Genomic DNA, 23,599 nt, shown 5'->3' with positions numbered 1-23,599 from the left:
CTCAAGAGTTGGGATTAAAGTTGCGCCTCACCACACTTGGCCAAATGTCTGTTAAGGATATTTCTATTACCATAAAAATTGCATGTTATAAATGAATACTAATGTATGAAAACTTTCTCTCTCTCCTCCCGTTCTCATTCATTTCTCATTCTCATTCAAGAGAAATCTTGCACTCTTTTCCCTGCTTAGTTTTCAGTGTTAGACATTCTACCACTGAGCTATCTCTACTGCCAGCCCTAGTGAATGCTAATGAATTCGTTTATTCATTATAAACCAAACCTACTTTATAGTGATATTTCATTTGTATTTTAATAAATAAAGCTTGCCTGAAGATCAGAGAGTAAAATGGCCCCATTAGTCAGCCTTACAGACCAGGCAGTGATGACCCACACCTTTAATAATCCCAGCAGCCACACTAGTTTGCCATAGAAACCAAGTGGTAGTAGTGCACTCCTTTAATCCCAGCCCTAGAGAGAATTATAAGACGGGAGGTGACAGCTGTCAGACACAGTCTCATTCTGAGATTCCTGGAGGCAGGATTGTCATTTCAGACTGAGGTAGAGGTAAGAGTCAGTGGCTGGCTGTTTTGCTTTTCTGACCTTCAGGTTGAACCCCAATATCTGTCTCTGGATTTTTATTAATCATGCTACACTACTTCATGCTAAATAATAATATAAATCACATCAAATAAAGTAGTACTAAATCCAGAGTTTAAGTAATGTTGGAAATATGAATGGCTGTAGAAATGACTGCATATAATAGTGGTTTAGAAGGGCTTTGCATCAGTTGACAGCCCCTTCTTCCCCCTTGGAGACAAGGTCTAGTCCAGATTGGCTTAAAGTTGCCTTATAGCTGAGGATGACTTTGAACTACTTCTGATCCTCCTGTTTATACCTCCCAGTGCTAAGATTAATAAATAAATGAATAATAAATAGTATTTTGAATGTCATAATGAATGGTGCCTATATATATTCATTTATTTTACTTTTAAATGATAGTCTTGTATAGTTATTCATCTATTTTTTTTTTTTTTTCAAGACGGGGTTTCTCTATGTAGGTAGCTCTGTCTGTCCTGGAACTCTGTAGATCAGGCTGGCCTCAAACTTACAGAGATCTGCCTGCCTCTGTCTCTCAAGTGCTGGAATTAAAAACGTGGGACACCGAACTGATGACTTATTGTTTACTTTAAGTTCTCTGAGAGGACCAAGAACTAGTCACATGTCCACAAATCAGCCACTCTAGAGGAAGTGCTCTTGGATCACAAAATTGCCCAGTAAACCTGGAAATAGCTTCTTTGTTCTCGTCTGCAGGAGTGGGTCTGAATAGCACTACTCAGAGTGTTCTGAGTCGCCCAATGCAGAGGAAGCTTGTGACTCTAGTCCACTGCCAGCTAGTGGAAGAAGAAGGAAGGATCCGTGCTATGAGGGCTGCTCGATCTTTAGGTGAACGCACAGTTACAGAGCTCATTCTCCAGCACCAAAATCCTCAGCAGCTCTCCTCTAATCTCTGGGCAGCAGTAAGAGCTAGGGGCTGCCAGTTCCTTGGACCAGGTATGTAATTAAAGTTTGGTTGTTACTGTTGTTGTTGTTGACTGCCCAGTCCCACCCTTACAAGGTATTCTAAAAGTATAGGATAAAACAAACCCTTAAGTAATGTACAAATCCTCATCTTTTGTTAAATTCTCTTATCAAGTACTATCCCATTGATAATCCTGACTTGATGTTAATTTTTTCGAGAATTCACTGATTTTGAAATGTTTGAAAACATTTTGAAATGTTTTTTTCTATATCAATGACTTATCTACTTAATAAAATACATATAAGACAGAATTGTCCACAAGCATGGCTTTAAAATGTAATTTTAAATACATAGTATTGCTTGGGTTTTTTGTTTTGTTTTTATTTTTGTTTGAGACAAGATTTTGCTGTATAGCCCCGACTGTCCTAGAACTCAGTCTGTAGATTTGGCTTACCAGGAGCCCAGAGAGTGCTGGGATGGAAGATGTGCACCACTATGCCAGCTTGTTAATTGCATGGTATTATGTTGCTCTTCAGATAGTAGATTTATGTCATCATTGTTCATGATTTTGATTTGTACTATTTTTTCTAGCAATGCAGGAGGAAGCACTGAAGCTTGTCTTGCTGGCCTTGGAAGATGGTTCTGCTTTGTCACGGAAAGTGTTGGTTCTCTTTGTGGTGCAAAGACTGGAACCACGTTTTCCTCAAGCCTCTAAAACCAGCATTGGACATGTTGTTCAGCTCCTTTACAGAGCTTCCTGCTTCAAGGTATGAATCTAACTAAACTTGAGTTCAGGCTGGAACATTGCTTTCTCTCCAGACTTTAAATGTTGACCTTGTACTTTAATACAATTTTCTGTGCTTTTCTTAAAATAATCAGCATTTTTTTCTTTTTTAAAGAAGGCAGATTGTATAATACTCTAGTTAGTCCTATTGTATTGTTGTGTTTCATGTGTTTGGTTTTGTTTTTGGTTTGTCTGTTTGCACTGGTGGGAATTTAATCTAGAGCCTTCCATATGTTAGTCAAGTACTCTATTGCTGAAATATAGTCTCAAACCCTTAGACTTAAATGAAGAGACTAATCACCTGTTATTTCCCACTGTCTTAGGATTTCTACTTAGTTAGGGTTTCTATTGCAGTGAGAAAACATGACCAAACTTAGGAAGGAAAGAGTTTATTTTTCATATACTTCCACACCATAATCCATCATTGAAGGAATTCAAGACAGGAATTAAGCAGAGTCTGTGGAGGAGTGCTGCTTACTCAGCATGCTACCTTATAGCACCCAAGACCACCAACCAGCCCAGGGGTGACATTGCTCACAGTGAGTAGGGCCTGCTCACAACAATCATTGATGAAAAGAATGCACCACAGACTTGCCTACACACCAGTCTAGTGGGAGCATTTTTTTTTTCAGTTGAAGTTCTATCTTCCCAAACGACAATCTAGTTGACATAAAACTAGCCAGCCAACGCACCAAGACTCTTAAGTTTGTTCCTACCCAGGCTGTGGTAGCAAATGCCTTTAATCTCAGCACTCAGTAGGGAGAGGCAGGGTAACCTCTGAATTCGAGGCCATCCTGGTCTACAGAATGAGTTTCAGGGCTACAGAGTGAAACCCTGTCTCAAAAACAAAAACAAAAGTAGGGGAGAGAGGCTGTTCCTTTTGTAATTATGCTTGTACAGTTCCAGACATATAGTTACCATTTGACTTTAGTATAAAAGATAATGCTGGACATATTTTCTTGTATTCCAGGTTAAATCTTCACTGTCTCAAACATTGATAGTCATCATGTGTCTCTTATTGTTCATTCTGTTTCATTTTTCCTTTTTTTTTCTTATATTTATTTATTTATTATGTATACAATATCCTGTCTACATGTATACCTGCAGGCCAGAAGAGGGCACCAGACCTCATTAGAGATGGTTGTGAGCCACCATGTGGTTGCTGGGAGTTGAACTCAGGACCTTTGGAAGAGCAGGCAATGCTCTTAACCTCTGAGCCATCTCTCCAGCCCTTCATTTTCCTTTCTTTTTAAAAGTTTTCTTTCTTCTGATATAACCTACAACTAATACTTTATTAGCTTGCTAACTATAAGAAAACTCCTGAAATCACCATAATTCTTCAACTGATAGTTTACTGAATGGTGTCTCATTTTTTTGTATGGACTTATAACCACAATTACTCTCTTCAGTTCAGATTGTTTCTAGATATAGTATTTTACATTTATTGTAATGGTTAAAAAGAATAATGTAATTCTTCAGTAAATATAATTTAGAATATATTTGAGAATGTTTATGTTTTCCATGTTATTGTTCTTTATGTTGTAATTTAAAAAAAAAAGCAGTGAGAGAAGACTGCTTGCAACAGACCTCAGATGGAGTTTGAGGATGTCCTGGTCTACAAAGCTACAAAGAAGCCCTGTCTCAAAACAACAACAACAACAAAAATAATGTGTATATGTGTGTGTGTGCGTACACGCATATATGTGTGTACATGTGTAGGCACTCACATGCCATGGCACATGAATAGTGGTCACAGGACAGTTTTGTGACTTGGTTTTCTCCTTCCACTTTTGTGTGGTTTCTGAGGTTGTTAGGGTTATGCCAAGTGTAGAGCATCTTGCTGTCCTGCATGACCAGTTCTTGATTATTTTTAGAATGATGAAGGTGTTGGGAATATAGTTCAGTGATAGAGTGTTAATGGAATATCCAAGGCTCTGGATTCAATCCTCAGCAGTCACAACCCAAATAAAATGTCCAGGGAACCACTGTATCATGTAGAAAGCTTATTCTACCTTTTAAAGAGGGTTAGCCTATGTTGAGGAATTATTTTCATACATGTACATGTTTTGGGAGACTTTTGTCTTTGGAAAATGGCAAAGTGTAGTTAAGTTTTTCTGACTACAGTACTTTTGTGTTTGTTCACTTGACTTCCTAATGAAAACTTTAGTTAGACCTTACTTTGTTATAAGGATGAAGTTGTGTTGTTTCTTTTAACACCCATACTTGAATCTTTCTCTGAGACTGTACTTTTTACTTCATAAAACCCAGTATTGCTTTAGAAAAAATAAATAAGAGTACATTTTTAAATCTTTTAAGTAGGATCTATAATTTCTGACTGTTGTAGTTGGCGGTGTTTTTAGGTAAAAGGTTAAAAAATTGGAAATTTTCTATATTCGTAACATGGGTCCTTCTGGGAATAAAAGGTTAATATAATAAGATTTTTAATTTTGGCAATATGGGGAAACCACTCTGCCACAAGCTACAGCTCCAACCTCCAAATACCTTTCAAAATGTGTTAAGGAATTGGTGAGTCTAGGTTAGAATTATTTTAAGCTTTTAAGCCTTTGGCCTAAATCCCCCTGACTTAAAGTATCAGTTACTGGGATAACAATAACACTTATGTCAGACATGCTGCAAGATTTAAAGTGAGTTAATACAGCATTAAAATGGTTTCATTAGGTAATTTAACATACCAACTAGCACATACCAAGGTAGCTTTTTTAAAGAATATTTTTGAGCCAAGCAGTGATGGCACATGCCTTTAATCTCAGTGTTCGGGATACAGAGGCAGATAGATCTCCGAGTTTGGGCCTAACCTGGTCTACAGAATGAGTTCCAGGGCTACACAGAAAAATCCTGTATAGGAAAACCATATTTATGTAAATATATGGAGTGCAGATGCATGCAGAGGCTGGAGGCCAGCATCAGGTGTCTTCCCCAGTTGCTCTCTACTTTAATTTTTATGTGGGTGGTCTCATTGACCCTGGGGCTTACTGACTGAGATAGCTGGGTACAAGCCTAAGGAGGTCTGTGTCTCTTCAGTGCTCTTTATAGACGTGGGTCTAAAGTTATGCCTGGGTCGTTCCTCCCCACCCCCCAATTTGGTAGTACTGGATTTCTGAAGCAAGTAAGCACTTTACCATCTGAGCCATCTCTCCAGCTCCCTCCCTGCCCTTTCATTTTTTAAAAAAGGTTGTTTTTTGTCTTAAAAACAGACTTAGTTTTTGTTGTTTGTTTTTGTAACAGTGTTCTGTAGCCCTCCCTGATCTTGAACTTGTTAAATAGATAAGGCTGACCTTGAACTCCTGATTGTCTTGCCTCAACCCCAAGTATTAAGATTGTAAGTGAGTATTGCCACATCTAGCTGCAAGTCTATACTTTTTGACTGTGGCCTGTTTCACAAAACTTGATGGAAAAATTAAGATAGTTCAAATTAGTCACATTTAAAATTACACACATTAGAAGTTCTGTTATTAGTGTCAGATAACTTTATATTAGGTAAGCCCTAGAGTTGTAATCTACATTATGAATGGTTTTTTTGCACTCATTACATATTTTTTTAAAATGCCTGTGTACAAGTATAATAATTGTATTGTTTCTATGAGAAGATTTTGACATCTGTGGCTGGGTATGGTGTTGCAAGTCTTTAATCCCATCACTTGGGGGTGCAGAAGCAGACAGATCTTTGAGTTCCAGATCAGCCAGAACTACATAGCAAAAAGCTGTGTCAAAAAAAAAAAAGTGCAAGATTTTGACATCTATAATGGGATGTATTGAGGGCAGAATGATATATCTTGCTATTGCTGCTAAAAAGAAATTATTATTTTGAAATTTTTTGTTGGGACAATGGTACAATGGTAGTCTTGGAACCCACATAAAGAAGAGAACTAATTTCTGGGAGTTGTTTCTATATGCCTGCCACATGCAGTGCTTGCACACATCAAACTAAGACATACAAAAGTTAAGTTACAGTTTTGTCTACATGTGTTTACGTTATTAAATATTTTTTTGTATGTGTGTGTTTTTTTAGGTCACCAAACGTGATGAAGATTCTTCTTTGATGCAGCTGAAAGAAGAATTTAGGACTTATGAAGCTCTGCGACGAGAACATGACTCCCAGATAGTGCAGATTGCTATGGAAGCAGGCTTAAGAATTGCACCAGACCAGTGGTCCTCTTTGCTTTATGGAGACCAGTCTCACAAATCTCATATGCAGTCCATTATTGACAAGGTAGGCTCTTTTTGTTTCTTACCTCATGAATAATTTTAGAGTCTTGATAAGTTATTATTTTAACCAATAAATATTGACATGATAGTAGCATATATCAGGTTTCTGTAAATGTGGCTGAGAATCGGATCACAGTTAGTCCATCAGAATGACATTTGGTTAGTGTTGCAGTGCTTCAGCTGGTCTTCGCCCATATTCCTTATCATCATTGCTCTTCCTTTATTATTCTCTTGAATTTGGATCACTGTAATAGTTACAGCATATTTCTAGGTTTATTTATTTATTTTTATTTTATGTGTATTACAGTTTACATACATGTATGGCAGTGCTTCACATAGTGCCTGGTTCCTGAAAAAGCCAGAAGAGTGTAGTAGGAGGGCCTGCTCCTTAGGGTTTCTGTCCTGCCCAGTTCCCACAGCTGGCAAGTCCCAAAGAAAATCACACAGAGGTCTCCATAAGTTATAAACTGATTGGCCCATTAGCTCAGGCTTTATATTAGCTCTTATAACTTATATTAACCCATTATTCTTATCTATGTTAGCCATATGGCTCAGTACTTTTATCAGGAGGGAGGGAGCGGGGGGGGGGGGCAGGCCACATCCTGCTTCTTTCTTCATCTGGGCAGGACTTGGGGGAATGGGCTTCCTCTTTCCTAGTAATCTCCTGTTCTCATGGCCCCACCTCTACTTCCTGTCTGGTTGACCCGCCTATACTTCCTGCCTGGCCAATCAGCGTTTATTTGAAACATGATTGACAGAATACAGACAATTCTCCCGCACCAGAAGAGGGCTTTGGATTTCCTGGAACTAGAGTTACAAATAGTTGTGAGCTTCCACGTGTATATTGGGAGTTGAATATATATAGTTGAACTATATCTGGAAGAACAGCCAGTACTTTTAACCACTGAACCATCTCTCTAGTCCCTAAACCCTGTTTCCAAATGCTTTTATCTAATCTTACATAGTAGCAATTTAATGAATGATCTATTGAGGCTTTATGATTCTCACTCAGAATAATTTTTACATATACTAAAGTTACCTTCCATGGTGAGTTTGAAATTTTCAGTAAGCTCCTTCAAAAGGTAGGAGTAGAACAAAAGGACTGTATTAGCATACAAATTGAAAGTCATGGGGTACATTCATCGTTCATGCCCTAGATCTAACACTCTGTAGGCAAACCCTCTCCCTAGGTGGATTCCCTAGTTATTTCCATAAAGGGAACTAGAACTTAGTTGGATCCTTAGGATTACTTTAGGTAGGAACCAACTACTTCCCTACTTCAGGAGCACAATGTCTGGCAACTAGCCACACTCGTTGAAGATATTCTTGAGAGAACATAACTCTGATTTACAGATAGCTGTGACCTTTGTTTGAGTAGAAGCACAATAACCTTGAATGAACTAAAAGCAAGTCCCAAACTCTCTGACCTTTGACCCCTTTGGACCTCCACACTATAAAGTAACGTGGAGAAACCTTGTCTCAAAAACCAAACAAAAGTATTAATAATAATGAGTACTTGGAGAAAGAAACACGAGCTAGCAATTCACAAAGAAGATGCATTAGCATATCAAGATCTAGGAAAGAATTTGACCCTAGAGTATACATCTAAATATTTGGGCATGGTGAAACAAATGACTTGTTTGTATCACTTAGGAAGATCAAGATTTCACATCTAAACAGTTATTTAAGATACACAAACTGAGTTTGTTTTTGGTTGGCTGGCCTGGAACTCAAAAAGATATGCTGCCTCTGCCTCCTGAGTGTTGGGGTTAAAGGCGTGTGCCACCAAGCGTTACTGATTGAGTTTTAGTTTTAAAATTATATATATATATATATATATATATATAATTTTTTGTATTATATATATATATAGAGAGAGAGAGAGAGAGAAAGAGAGAGAGAGAGAGAGAGAGAGCTAGGCAGTGGTGTTGCACGCCTTTAATCCCAGCACTCGGGAGGCAGAGGCAGGTGGATCTATGTGAGTTTGAGGCTAGCCTGGTGTACAAGAGCTACAGGGCCCCAAAGCTACAGAGAAACCTTGTCTCAAAAAAAAACAAAAAAATATGTGTATATTAAAACATAAAGTCATCCCAGGATTCTAATGGTAGTTGTGTTAATTTTTAAAAAAAAAAAATGTATGTTTTTGAAGTAACCTTTTACAGAATGAACTTTTGAGAGAGGAATTAGCTGCCAAAAGAGCTAAATGTTTTCAAGTAAGAACTCATAATTACTGTTAGGAGAAAAATCAACTTTTTCCCAGCTGAAAATCATGTATGCATGGTCAGCAGAGGGGAGTTTGTGTGAGAGCATGTCTCAGAAGTCTTATAGAAACATACAACCTTTAAGAATCCCAAGCTAAATCAGAATATTTTTTACAATATTTTTTCTTTGACAATTTTATCTTGATCATATCTACTCCAGCTCCCTATTCTCATTTTCCATACCCCATCTTACTCAAGATGATGTCTTCCTACTTTCATATTCTCTCTCCCTTTTTTTCTTCACACTATCCCACTGAGTCTAGTTAGTGATACCTGCATGCACATGAATTCAGGGTCATCCACAGGAACAGGGGCACCCTACCAGGGCCCACACCTTAAAGAAAGGTAACTGTTTCTTCTCCAGCAGCCATCAGTGTCCTAGACATTCAAAATTATTTAGACTATTTAATGAATGAAATTTATTTGTGCAGTTTATATATTTAGTGTCATGATCTTTGGTCTTAAGAACTTGAACTCATTCAGTACGACTATACTCAGTGGCATTATTCTATCATCTCATTATTTCTAGGTTTTATGCCTTCAAATTTCAGTTATGTTTGGAAAGACTACCAATAACCCAACTAAAAGATAGTATCAGAAGAAAGGCCTTGCGTTTCAAGTCTGTGATAGAAGAGGACGCTTAGCATTGTACATAATGTACCAAGCTGTGGATAGAGAGATCTTGTTTAGCCAGCAAGTAATTCAGTCTGGCCAAAGTATAGGTTAGGTGGATAGATACAAACTAAATAAATTGCAAAAATGAAGGTGTAAACAAACTGTGTTTTTAAAAGGGGTTTTAATGTTTTAAATGGCAAATTAATGCTGACCTTTTCTTTTTAAGTTGCAGACCCCTGCCTCCTTTGCACAGAGTGTTCAGGAGCTAACAATTGCTCTCCAGCGAACTGGAGACCCAGCAAACTTGAACCGACTAAGACCCCACTTGGAGCTACTAGCAAACATTGACCCTAGTCCAGGTAAAACCAAGAGAAATTAATGAACTATTTTATATGTAACTCAGTACTGCTTGGTGATTCTTCAATTATGTTTTGTACATTCCTGTAAAGTTTCCCAAAGTAGTTTCCCAGATATTTTCAGCAGTATTTTAAGTTTTGCCACAGATAATGTCCTCTTTATCTCATTAGTTCACCTCAACTAAAATTCATTCAATACTTTATATTGTACTGCCTCGCTCACTAAGAAAATAGCTCTCCTGCCACACCATTCTGCATTTTACTCTTTTCACATCTGTGCCACAACTTGTTTCCTCAGGTTTCCTTTAGTGCCTTCTTCTTACCCCATCTTCACATATATTGTTCCATTAATAGTACTTGGGTATTCCTTTCTCACCCATCCTTGACCTGAAAATGTACCCAGTGACATGTTAGCTGAACAATATTTTAGCTGCTGTCTTCTCAAGGTTTCCTTCTAAGCAGAGGTAGCACTCCATACAGAGACTACAGTTTCCTAGTTACTACTCCCTGAGACAATGTCAAACTCTTAAGCTACTTCCTATATTTTCAGCACTTATTAATATTGGCTGCCTCTTTGCTACAGAAAAGCTTCTGCTGCTTTATTTTTAATATGCATCTCTGTTTGAGGAAGGCCCGCTTGTTCATCCCAGCCGCCTAGAACCTAAATAACCACACAGAAACTATTAATTAAATCACTGATTGGCCCATTAGCTCTAGCTTCTTATTGGCTAACTCTTATATCTTAATTTAATCCATTTCTATTAATCTGTGCATCACCATGAGGCCGTGGCCTACTAGCTAAAGTTACCAACATCTTTCTCCGGTGGCTCCATGGCTTCTCATTGACTCTGCCTCCTTTCTCCCAACATGCCATTTAGTTTTTCTTGCCTACCTAAGTTCTGCCCTATCAACAGGCCAAGGCAGTTTCTTTATTCATTAACCAATAAAAGCAACACATAGACAGAAGGACTGTTTCCCCTTTTCTGTTTAAACAAAAAGGAAAGCTTTAACATAATAAAATTACATATAAAACAGGTATCAAGCCAGAAATAGTTACAATATTTACATCTACTTTATCTTTTATCACAACTAAGGAAAGCTATTACTATAAATTCTTCAGCTCCATCAAAGACCACAGAAGAATACAATATTAGCTAAGTAAACAGGAAGTGCATTATAAGCTTCCAAAACTCTAGAATTGACAGAGACTTCTCGCTGCCTGGACAGTCAACCAAAGTTCTGTACCTTTGGGGCATCTATCTTCAGAGCCCATAGCATCCAGCAGACTTCCATGAAGCAGGAAATTTCAAAGACAGGTCTGCCTTTATTGGCAGTTTGTTAATCACTTTCTTCTGCAGAATGTCTGGCAGACTCTTTCATGAAGCAGGAACCCCGAAGGATCATCTCACCTTTAGGCAAGTTCAGCGGTCATTTCTCTGTGGGTCCTGCATTTCCAATTAAGCAGTCCAGGCAAAAGCAGTTTCTTGCCCAAATGGCTAGCAAACTCCATAAGGAACATCTTTGATGCCCATCTTCCTCTTGAAGTAATTGGTACTGCCAGGAGCAGGTGTGTCTCATTGTCATGAAAAGTTCTAAGTTATTAAAACATTTTAAATGCCGTATTTTTTAGTTCTCTGAAAGATTTGAAGAATACCTATCCATCTAAAATACATCTCTGTACATCTAGAAAAATCTAACTAACATAACGACAATCTTGACTATTATAGATGACTCTATTAAGTTATATTTCTTAATTATACATTACATTTTTAAATGAGCTGTACAAACACAATACCTTAATCAAGAGCACAATTATACATATAACAAAGTTGACTTTAAGTTTCTATCAATAAACCAAGATCCATACCAATGCAAATTATCTGTATCATATCCCCCTTTAAATATAAACATTTATAAACAATATTTAGGAATATGGGCATAGTTATTTCTCTCCAAACTGCTTCCTGCTGTTTATTGGGTAAAGTAAGTTTTTGAGGGTATTTTTTGGGGTGTTCACAGTGACCTTTCAGGGAGCCTTGGTCCATCAAACCACACCAGTCTGGAAGTAATCCACAGATTCTCATCCTCTGTGGAAACAGAAGACCCTTTTTTCCAAAGCAACATATCCTTAGACCCAAATTTGGAAGTCATGATACCTTATAATATACATGCTGGTTTAGCTTATTTAAAACACTGCTTGGCCCATTAGCTCTAGCTTCTTATTGGCTAAATCTTACGTCTTAATTTATCCCATGTTGACAGTGGCTTACAGCATGTCTCCATAGTGTGTCTCTGACTCCGCCCTTCTTCCTCCCAGCATTCAGCCTAGCTTTCCCTGCCTACCTAAGTTCTGCCTTGCTGTAGATCTAAAGCAGTTTCTTTATTGGTTAATGGTAATCACAGCACACCAAGTGGACTCCCACATCATATCACCCCACCCTACCCCCATCCGCAGAAGTAGTGTCTGTGCCCTTGGAGCTATTTCCTCAGCATTCTTAGTATCAAGTTTTACCTCTGTAAATAGATTTCCAAAGAACTCTGTCAATGTTGGTATCATCACTCCAGACCCATTTCCCAAATGCTTCCTGATATGCACCATGATTTGTCCCGTGTTTCAAAGTGAGTTCATCTTTGATGCCTATTCTTCTAGTTGTGTTTTTTTTTTTCATCTGAATGTTCTTTCACTTGTTCTGCATACCCTTTGAGACATAGTTTATCTGCTCTTCTTTAGTAAGTCCCTTGAGGCCAGTAGAAAGCACTGGATCCCCTGGAGCTAGAGTTACTGCTGTTTGTGAATGCCCTGTGTGCGTGCTGGCAACTGAACTTGGGTCTTCTGAAGAACAGACTCATTTTGACTGCTGCCCGTCTCTCCAGCCCCTACCTCCAGCATGGCTTGTCATTGTCACTGAATCAATTTTCTTGACTTCTAGGTCACCCTGTTCTGTCAGTTTCATTTGTCATTGCCATCTGCTTATTTCACATTTCCATAATCTCTGACTTTACTTTTTTTTTTTTTTTGGTTTTTCGAGACAGGGTTTCTCTGTAGCTTTGGAGCCTGTCTTGGAACTAGCTCTTGTAGACCAGGCTGGCCTCAAACGCACGGAGATCCACCTGCCTCTGCCTCCCAAGTGCTGGGATGAAAGGCGTGCGCCACCATCGCCCGGCCTGACTTTACTTTTTGAATGTCAATTTAAACTCATTCCCAAGAAAGATTATATCTTTAAATATCATTATTGAACAGATTTTCCACACTTTTATTACTTTGTAAATCCTTTTAATAGTTGTTTTTAGGATGGGTGGTTGCGCACACCTTTAATCCCAGCACTCGGGAGGCAGAGGTAGGCAGATCTCTGAGAGTCTGAAGCCAACCTGGTCTACAAGAGCTAGTTCTAGGACAGGCCCCAAAGCTGCAGAGAAACTTTGTCCCAAAAAAACTAAAAAAGAAAGGAAGGAGGAAAGAATGAAAGAAAGAGAAAAGAAAGAGTTGTTTTTAGATTTATTTTCTGTGTATCAAGGTTTTGCTTGCATGTGTGTGACTGTCTTCATGCCTGGTATCTTTGGAGGTCAAAAGAGGATGTCAGATTTTCTTTTTTTTTTAATTTATAAAAGTGTATTAATTTATAAAAGTTTCCATTTCCTCCCCTCCTCCCAACACCCTCCCACTCCCCCCACTCCCTCTCCATCCCTAAGAGCAGTCAGGGTTTCCTGCCCTGTGGGAAGTTCAAGTTCCTCCCCCCTCCCTCCAGGTCCAGGAAGGTGAGCATCCAAACAGACTGGATCCCAAAAATCCAGTGTATGCAGAGGAAACAAGTCCCAGTGTCATTGTCAATGGCTTTTCAGAAAGACCCCGTGCCCGCCACATTCAGAGAATCCGGCCACATTCAGAGAATCTGGTTGGATCACGTGCTCGTTCAGTCCCAGTCCAACTGGCCTTGGTGAACTCTCATTAGATCAGTCCCCTTGTATCAGTGGGTGAACGCACTCCTCACGGTCCTGCCTTTCTTGTTCATGTTCTCCCTCGTTCTGCTCCTCATTTAGACCTTGGGGGCTCAGTCCAGTGCTCCAATGTGGGTCTCTGTCTCAATCTCCATCCATCAACGGGTGAAGGTTCCCTCTGATCTTGCCTTCTTTGCTCACGTTCTCTTTCCTTCTGCTTCTCGTTTGGACCTAGGGAGTTAAGTCCAGTGTTCCAATGTGGGTCTCTGTCTCTATCTCCATCCATCGCCAGATGAAGATTCTATAGTGATAGCAAAATATTCATCAGTATGGTTATGGGCCAAGACCGGTTCAGGCACCCTCTCCTCTGTCCAGAGAACAAACTGGGGATCTCTCCTTGGACCTGTGATCCCGTTTATAATCAAGTCTCTTGTAAACCCTAAAATGACTCCCTTAGTTGAGATATATACTTCCCTTCTCCCATATCCATCCTTCCTCCCTCCCCCCCATCCCAATCCCCCGAGCTTTCCCCATTCCTCCCCTATTCCCTTCTCTCTAACCCTCTCCCCTTCCAACAGCCCCTCATCCCCCATGCACCCGAGGTAGCCTGGCACTCTTGTCAACTTCCAATCTCCAGAAGGATAACTACATGATTTTCTTCAGGTTCACCTTCTTTTTTAGCTTCTCTAGGATCATGAATAATAGGCTCAAAGACCTTTAATTATGGCTAGAATCCACTTATGAGTGAGTACATACCATATTCCTCTTTTTGGGTCTGGGTTACCTCACTCAGTAAAGCGTTTTCTATGTCCACCCATTTGCATGGAAAATTCAAGATGTCATTGTTTTTTACCGCTGAGTAAAACTCTAATGTATTTGTGTTCCACACCTTTTTTAACCATTCTTCTATTGAGGGAGATTTTCTTTTTCTTTTCTTTTCTTTTCTTTTCTTTTCTTTTCTTTTCTTTTCTTTTCTTTTCTTTTTTTTTTCTTTCTTTTACCAGGCCAGATTTTCTGCAATTGGAGTTAAAGATGGTTGTGGACCGTCATGTTGGATTTTTTTTTGTTTGCCAGTTTGTTTGTTTTTTTTTTAACTTAGTTTTTCTAAAACTTAAGTAAATTTGTACTTCGTACAGTGGTATAAATTCATCTCCCCCCTCACCTTTTGGTGGCACAAAATATAATGGCATGTATGTTAATTGATGGTCCTTTAGGTTCAGACCCTTTCCCCTAGCACTGTGTTGTTATGTGTGTGTCCATCTAGCATGTCCTTTTGAATGTCTCGTAAACATTTCAGACTTTATCTCTCCAAATGTGGGACCTTAATCCCTGTCCTCCTAGTGACTGCTCCATTCTTCCATTTGTTGGTCCAGAATCCTTAGAGAAATCCCACTCTTCTTTTTCTCATAATGTATATATGATTCATTGGCATATTGCCTGGGCCCTTTCAAAATCCAGTGGCCTTCCCTTCTATAAGCCTGATCTCTCCATGTAGATTATGAACTAACTGCCTGTTTCTCACGGGATTTGAGTTCTTCTTCATGCTGCTATTTCTGTGCTCAGAATTCTACTGTGTAGTTCCATACTCAGAATAAAGGTTAAAGTTTTTTCTGTGATGTAGGGTGATCTAAAATAATCTCTTATCATGGTCTTCTCTTCCATTACCTCTGTCTAAATTTGCCACCGCTATGGAAAACGTCATTTATACTTCCATACCAAGGTCTTTACACTTGCTCTTTTCTCTGAATAATGTTTCTCCCTTAATAACTTTATTGAACATGTTTAAACCTTTCTTTTGGGTCTTTAACCATATTTAACTTTGTTTCTCTCTTTTTGTTTTATTTTTAAGCCTCCAGGAGTAGAAACCAAGACCTTGGAGCATGTTAGGCAACATTGTATTATATCCCCCACCCTCATTTTCAAGGAGACCATCTCTGTCTAAAGTTTACATGTACTTGTTCCACTTTTGTAACATGAGGGCCGGCTTGTTGGGGTTTCTGTCCCACAGCCGGCATACCCCAAGGAAAATCACACACAGGACTCCATAAGATTATAAACTGATTGGCCCATTAGGTCAGACTTCTTATTAGTCCTTGTAACTTATATTAATCCATTATCGTTATCTATGTTAGCCACATGGCTCAGTACCTTTCTCAGCATGGCAGCTCACATGTTGCCTCTTCAGTGGTATGGGCAGGAATGAAGGAAGAGCTTCCTTCTTCCCAGAAGAAATACTCCTGTTCTCATTACCCCGCCTCTACTTCCTGTCTGGTTGACCCACCTATACTTCCTGCCTGGCCAATCAGCGTTTTATTAAAATACATGATTGATAGAATACAAACAATTCTCCCACACCACACTTTCTTTGCTCTGTTTTTTCAATTCATCATTATCTAAGTACTCTTACATTTTTATCATTCTTCTTATTGTCTAGATCTTCACCTTGAATATAGTAGGGGAATTTGTTTTGATTATTATTACTTCTGCAACAACTATAATAATAATAATGTCTGTTGCTTGCATTGCTTCTGTTGAAGCATTGCACTGCCATGCTTCTCACCATGAAGATAAATAATGGATGAAACCTCTGAAACTATAAACTAGCCCCAATTAAATGTCATATATTTATCAGGTAGGGTTAGTGGTCTTTTGTGTGCTTTTCCTGTATTTTCAAACCTGATTCTCCCTCCCAGAGTTAAAATGCCATTTGTGTTTTAAAACCCAGTTCAAATGCCATCAACAGTAGTCTTATATAGAATTAATCTATGAAAATGTCTTCTCGGCTGGGCAGTGATGGCCCACGCCTTTAATCCTAGCACTTGGGAGGCAGATGCAGGCAGATCTCTGAGGTTGTGGCCAACTTGGTCTACAGAGCTAGTTCCAGGACAAGCTCCAAAGCTACAGAGAAACCCTGTCTCGAAAAACCAAAACTAATACAAAGAAAGAAAGAAAAGAAAGAAAGAAGAAAGAGAGAAAGAAACAAAGAAAGAAGAAAAAGAAAGAAAGAAAAAAAGAAAGAAAGAAAGAAGAGAATGTCTTCTCACTTTATTCTGTGTTAGTATGTGTTACTGTGTGTGTTGTGGAGGCAGTTTAAGAGAGGGTTTATTTTAGCTCTCAGCTCAAGGTACTGTCTATCATATCATGGCTGGGAAGTTAAGGCAGGGTGAGCTTGAGGCAGGTGCTCACATCATATCAACTGTCAGGAAACAGAGAGGGATGAATGTAACTATTGCCTAGCTGGCTTTCCATTTTATACGATCCATAATCTTCTGCCTAGGGGATAGTCTTTTACATACGTTAACATAATCAAGAGAATCTCTCTCAGGCAAGCCCTGAGACCCACCCTCAGGTGATCCTAGGTCCTTGATCACAGATGAGTAAGTGTCTGAAAGCTCTGTAATGATCAACTTTATTGCATCAAAGTGTTAATATACTTCTTTCATTAGTTTAATATTGGATAAAACATTGCATAAGATTATAGATTTTGTTTAATTTTTCATTTTATAGATGCTCCTCCTCCAACATGGGAACAGTTAGAAAATGGCCTGGTTGCTGTACGTACAGTAGTACATGGACTGGTTGATTATATTCAGAACCACAGCAAAAAAGGAGCAGACCAACAGCAGGTAAGAGGTTGCTGTTTGAAATCTGCAGATAAGTCACTCTAGGTATACCTAGAAACTGGCCAGTATAGGTAGAGATATAAAACAGAAAATAATGATATGGATATTTTAAGTTTCTGATTATAGGGGCTGAAGAAAGTTTCTGTGGTTAAGAGTACTGGCTGCATTTCCAGAGAGCCCAGGTTCAAGTCCCAACACCCACATCATGGTTTACAACCTCCTTAACTCCATTTTCAAGGGAATCAGATGCCCTGTTCTAGCCTCTGTGGGTACCAGGCATGCTCTGGTGCACAGACAAACATGTAGGCAAAACACCCATACATATAAAATAATTTTTAAAATTGTTTTTCAAAGAAAAAAACTGTAGAAATTATAAGTTAACATGGTTAACAGTTAGTGTGTTTGTTTTGCTTAAGTAATTTTATTTGACAATAATTCTTATTGGTCATTGTTCTGGGGTTATTTTACATCTTATGCAACATTTGATGGATAAAATTTGATTCTGTGGTAAAGCTTATTCCATTTAAAAATGATTACTCTCTTCACTTTATATTATATTTCAGTATAATAATGTCACTTTTGGTACTAATGTTGTATCACTAGTATCTAAGATTTTTTTTAATCTGTTGGTATTTTAAGGAATTTCATTAATAATGTTTATATTCACATGTGTGCCAAGTCATCTTCTAATTTTAAAAAATATTTTTTACACTTATTTCTGTTTATGTGTGGGCATGCACGTTTAGGTGAGAGGACCTTGTGGGTCCTAAAGATCAAACTTGGGTTGATAGGCTTGGCAGCATTACCCACTGAACCATCTTGCTGGCCCAAGATTGGGTTTTTTTTTTTTAATGCACAGTTATATGTTATAACTACACAAATGTTAAAAGAGTATAAATTTTGAAAATTTTTTGTTTTATTTTTTGTGAGACAGGGACTCACATAGCCCACTCTTAATCCCACTGAACAAGTATAAAGACATTAAGTTAACTAAATTCTTTGGCCAAATTATGCAAGCTTTGTTAAGCGGAGCTATCTCCCTAAAATGGGGTTTATATTAGCCCCTACAAGACTAGAGGATTGGGTTTTTGGTTACATAGGAACTTGGCCCAACATCTCAAAAATTATTTGTTGGAACATATTACTTACCAGGGTGAAGATTAGGCTATAGGTTGTGGAACATACTAAATTCCAAAAATTTGGTCAAGATATGGTTGAACCCAAGTTTTACAGGAAACAGGAATGAACTTATTTTGACCTTATAACAAGATAGAGTCAGGCTGGTCCATTGCTCCTCTACCATGAGCTCACTGTATAGTTGAAAAAGACTTTGAACTGCTTGGTCTTCCTTCCTCAACTTCTAGATGCTGAGACTATTGTCAAAGTCTTAAACTCTTTAAAATATAGAAAGATAACCCTGAAATTTATTGAGGGGGAAAAAAGTTCAACATTTTATGTGTATGTATGTTTTTTTCTGTGTATATATTTGCAACATGTTTGGCCTGGTGCCCTCATAAGTCAGAAGAGGGCATTGGATCCCCTTGAACTCAAGTTATAGATACCTGTAAGTCTCCACCTGTGTGCAGGGAACTAAACTGAACCTCCCAGTATTCTACAAAAATATTCTTAACCTCTGAGTCATATCTAGCTTATTAATAATTAAAATTAATAGTTTTTGGTACCACATGTATTTGAGAATATCAGCATGTTAGAACTTTTTTTTATTTTCTTTGAGAAGTTTATATAGTGATGATCATGCTCATTCCCCAGCTCCTCCCCTTAACTCCTGAGCTCAGACTTACCTGTACCTCCAATTTAATGTCCTCTTTTTTAAAATTTAAATTTCATAACCCACCAATTTGTACTATCTATATACTTCTGTAACATGAAGGACCAGCTTGTTGGGGTATCTGTCCCGCCCAGTATCCCACAGCCAGCAAGCCCCAAAGAAATCACACACAGGACTCCATAAGATTATAAACTGATTGGCCTATTAGCTCAGGCTTCTTGTTTTTTTTGTTTTGTTTTGGTTTGGTTTGGTTTTTTAATATTTATTTTATTATGTATACAATATTCTTTCTGTGTGTATGCCTGAAGGCCAGAAGAGGGCACCAGACCTCATTATAGATGGTTGTGAGCCACCATGTGGTTGCTGGGAATTGAACTCAGGACCTTTGGAAGAGCAGGCAAGGCTTTTAACCACTGAACCATCTCTCCAGCCCCCAGCTCAGGCTTCTTGTTAACTCTTATAGCGTATATTAACCCATTATTCTGATCTATGTTAGCCATATGGCTTGGTACCTTTTTCAGCTGTCAGCTCACATGTTGCTTCTTCGGTGATCTGGGCAGGAATGGCAGAGGGAGCTTCCTGCTTCCCAGATTATTCCTGTTCTCATCGCCCCGCCTCTACTTCCTGTCTGGTTGACCCACCTATACTTCCTGCCTGGCCAATCAGCGTTTTAATAAAATACATGATTGACAGAATACAGATAATTCTCCCGCACCATACTTCTGAATGTGAGAGCAACCCTGGAGCACGGTCAACATACTTCAAGTTGTCCTCCTTCATGAGCCATCACTGTTCAAAGCTTCTCAGTTGGTTCAGGAGCTCATGAGCCTCTTCCTATTCCATGCTAGAATTGACTGACTCTTCTTTATGTAGGCGATCACAATTGCTGACGTTCATGAGTGCACTGGTGTGGTTATGTACAGTCTTTCTGCCAGACTCCTCACCCATGTTGAATTCTAAGCCTTGGGGGGGGGGGGTGCGCATATATGCGTGTGTTCATATAAGAGCAAGCAACATAAACACGTCTCATTTGTAGCTGAGCCCTCCATAGTCACCTATTCTTTTCTCTGTGAGCAGTTGTGAGTTTGTTAACCTCATCCCCTGCACAGAGAAACATCTCTGACACAGTCTTGAGAGCTGGCACTAACCCCAGTTCAGGATTGCTCCAACACTCAGGCCAGAAGAGGGTGCCTAATTCCCTGGATCTGGAGTTCTAGATGATTGTGAGCTGCCATGTGGGTAATTGAACTCAGGTCCTCCAGAAGAACAGCCCTAACTCTGAGCCTCCTATACTACTTTTAAATTTTAAGTTGAACTTAAAGCTCTCTCAGCAGGCAAAAGCTTTTATGCAACTAAAAAAGCAAACATAGACTTTTATGCAACTAAGTTCAATACCTGGAACCCAGGTAAAAGTATAAAGAAAGAACCAACTCCACAAAATTTTCCTTGATCTTCCATTGTCCACCTCTATACACATACACACACACACACACACACACACACACACACACACACACACACAAATAATAAATAGTTAAAATTTAAAAATTTAATTTTGGGGGCTGAGAGATGGCTCAGGGGTAAAGAACACTTACTGTTCTTTCAGAGGTCCTGAATTCAATTCCCAGCAACCACATGGTGTCTCATAACCATCTGTAATAAGATTTGATTTCCTCCTCTGGCCTTCAGGGATACTTGTAGGCAGATGGTGTATAAATTAATAAATAAACCTTTTAAAAAAATTAATTTTAAACTCTGGGATTTCCACCCCCTATAATACTTTTGTTCTGGATAGTTTAAATATGTGGGAAATAGCTTAAATTCATCTATGTTATCAGAATCCTAAACTGTTAACATAAAAATTACATTTGTTATTGTGTGTTTTGTTTTATGTCTAATGTTTGGTCTTGGTTTTAGCCTCCACAGCATAGCAAATACAAAACATACATGTGTCGAGATATGAAGCAGAGGGGAGGATGCCCTCGTGGGGCCAGCTGTACGTTTGCACACTCACAAGAAGAACTGGAAAAGTGAGTATGGAAACCATGTGACACAGGCTTTTGGATAAGAAATAATTTGTTGCCTTTAAAAAAATAAAAAAAGGATCATTGAATTCTCTTCAATATATAAGAAATCTTTATGAATTAAGTACATTTCTTAAAAGTATTTTTCATTTTTATTGCATTGTTTCTATAAATATGAAACTATATTTTATCCTTTACTAGATAACAAAATGAGTCATTTCTACACAAAGATCTAGTACTTTTTTAACAATTTTAACTGATATTTACTTATTGTATAGTATATTTTTAGTTGAAACATTTGCTTTTCATATAGATTTCGTAAAATGAACAAACGTCTGGTTCCCAGAAGACCCCTGAGTGCCTCTTTGGGTCAACTTAATGAGGTGGGCCTGCCTTCAGCACCTATGCTTCCTGATGAAAGTGCAGTGGATTTGTCAAGTAGGAAACCTCCTGCGCTTCCAAATGGAATTGTATCGGCAGGGAGCACAGTGACACAGCTGATTCCACGTGGGACAGACCCCAGCTTTGATTCTAGTCTGAAGCCAGGAAAGCTAGACCACCTGAGCAGCAGTGCTCCTGGGTCCCCTCCTGACCTGTACGTCTTCACATTTCTTCCTTGTAAACTGAATAGAGGGAAAAGAAATGTTTGATTCTAAAGCCAGTGTTTACTGGGTGTTGCTGTTTTTCTTCTGCTTTAAGTCAAAGTCTGTCCTTAAACTCACTTTGTGGCCAAAGATAACCATGAAAATCTGGTCCTCCTACCTCAGCTCCCAGGTACAGAGATTGCAGGCATGCCCAGCTATGTTGTACTGGGGTCTGAGCCCAACAACTGAGCTACAACCTGACCCCCCAAAATAAATTTTTTGCCTTTGTGTTGTTGCCTTTTACTTCTTTTTTTCTGTACTACTAATTTTTTTAAGGACTGTTAATTTTTTTTAACTTGAAGAGATCAGCATTCTAATATATCAGTTTTCTAAATACTAGCAGTTTTTTATTTGAAACATTTAATGTGCATTAAAAGTGTATTTTAGAGACTTTACATTTGTCTTGTATAATTTTGCTTTCTTAGGCTGGAATCTGCCCCTAAGAGTATTTCTGCCTTACCTGTGAATCCACATCCTGTACCTCCAAGGGGGCCAACAGATCTGCCTCCCATGTCTGTCACCAAACCAATTCAGATGGTACCTCGAGGTTCTCAGTTATATCCAGCACAACAAGCGGATGTTTATTACCAGGATCCTCGAGGAACTGCCCCAGCATTTGAGCCACCACCTTATCAGCAGGGTAATGTCTTTCATTTAAGTCAACCAGATTTATCATATAGGCAAAAAGGATAAAATCTATCAAATTTATAGACTGAATTAACATTTAGCTGACCAAGATTGGAAGAAAAAAAAGTATGTAGTGGCTACAAACTAAATTTACAGTATGATTTCTGTCTTAGTTAGGGTTACTATTGCTACAACTAGACACTCTGACCTAAAAACAGCAGTTTTTAGTTGGGGAGGAAAGGATTCATTTGACTTAAACTTCAGCATTGCTGTTCATCATTGAAGGAAGTCAGGCAGGAACTCAAATGGGGCAGGACCTTGGAAGCAGGAGCTAATGCAGAGGCCATGGAGGGGTGCTGCTTACTCTGGCTTGCTCCCAGTGGCTTCCTAGTCTGCTGGGGTTAAATGTGTGTACCACCACTGCCTGGCTTCTAAGGCTAACTAAGTATTGGCTTAGCTCCACATTCTTATCTTCAGGCAAGCTCTATTTGTTAGATTACAAACAAAATAGACTATGTTTTCCCCTTTTTTGTCTAAAATAAAAAAGGCTATAACTAATAAAAACTATATATAATAGGTACAATAACTATATACAACAACGTCTAGTCCATTTGCATTTGACAAATTCAGAGAAAATAATCCATATCTATCCTATATTGGTGAGTCCCAAGTCTTTTCCTAATTTACTCTCATAACTTGTATTACCATCCAAAACTATCTTTTGATGTCTCTCAACCTTATACACTTTACACTTCTTTAATGAGTTTTTTCTCTGCATCTGGTAAACAAGGAAAACTGTAACTATCTAATCTTCAGTTCTCTCAGTACCTGAGAAGGAAATAATAATATTAACTGAGTAAGCAGGAAGTGCGAGCAAGCAACTTCCAAAAAATGTGAGAAATGACAGAAACAGCTGGCTGCCTTGACAGTCACACAAAGTTCATCTGCAGCGTTTAGCATCTGTCTCTAGCCTAAAGACCTAGACTATTCAGCATACTTTCCTATGAAGCAGGAATTTTGAAAGACTGTCCTGCCTTGTTTTGACAAGGTTTGGCAGTCCCTTAATTAGGAAAACATACTGTCAGCAGTCCAGTCAAAGCAAGGGCACTTTCTTGCCCAGTGTCTTACTTTGCCACAAAGAAAGTAAATTCTATGTGGAGTTTCTTTGATGTCCATCATCTTCTGAAGTAGATTG

General features: G+C 38.6%; 1 protein-coding gene across 2 annotated transcripts in view; it reads left to right on the top strand.

Moving 5' to 3' along the window:
* Rc3h1 (ring finger and CCCH-type domains 1) overlaps window positions 1–23,599 on the top strand; it is an 83,718-nt gene that overhangs the window by 33,820 nt on the left and 26,299 nt on the right. The window contains exons 4-11 of one of the 2 annotated variants that reach the window (XM_048421518.3): window positions 1,311–1,550; window positions 2,110–2,285; window positions 6,333–6,533; window positions 9,632–9,764; window positions 17,205–17,323; window positions 21,027–21,139; window positions 21,447–21,728; window positions 22,203–22,417. In XM_048421518.3, the coding sequence (XP_048277475.1) occupies window positions 1,311–1,550; window positions 2,110–2,285; window positions 6,333–6,533; window positions 9,632–9,764; window positions 17,205–17,323; window positions 21,027–21,139; window positions 21,447–21,728; window positions 22,203–22,417 (1,479 nt within the window). The remainder of the gene's footprint in view (window positions 1–1,310; window positions 1,551–2,109; window positions 2,286–6,332; window positions 6,534–9,631; window positions 9,765–17,204; window positions 17,324–21,026; window positions 21,140–21,446; window positions 21,729–22,202; window positions 22,418–23,599) is intronic. The other variant, XM_048421519.3, reaches the window with a different exon arrangement.

The sequence above is a fragment of the Myodes glareolus genome, chromosome 5 (genome assembly GCF_982192425.1).
Source record: "Myodes glareolus chromosome 5, mMyoGla1.1, whole genome shotgun sequence".
In the NCBI taxonomy this organism is placed as follows: domain Eukaryota; kingdom Metazoa; phylum Chordata; class Mammalia; order Rodentia; family Cricetidae; genus Myodes; species Myodes glareolus.
Note: the sequence above shows the minus strand (reverse complement) of the source record. Positions and strands in the feature narration are given on the sequence as shown.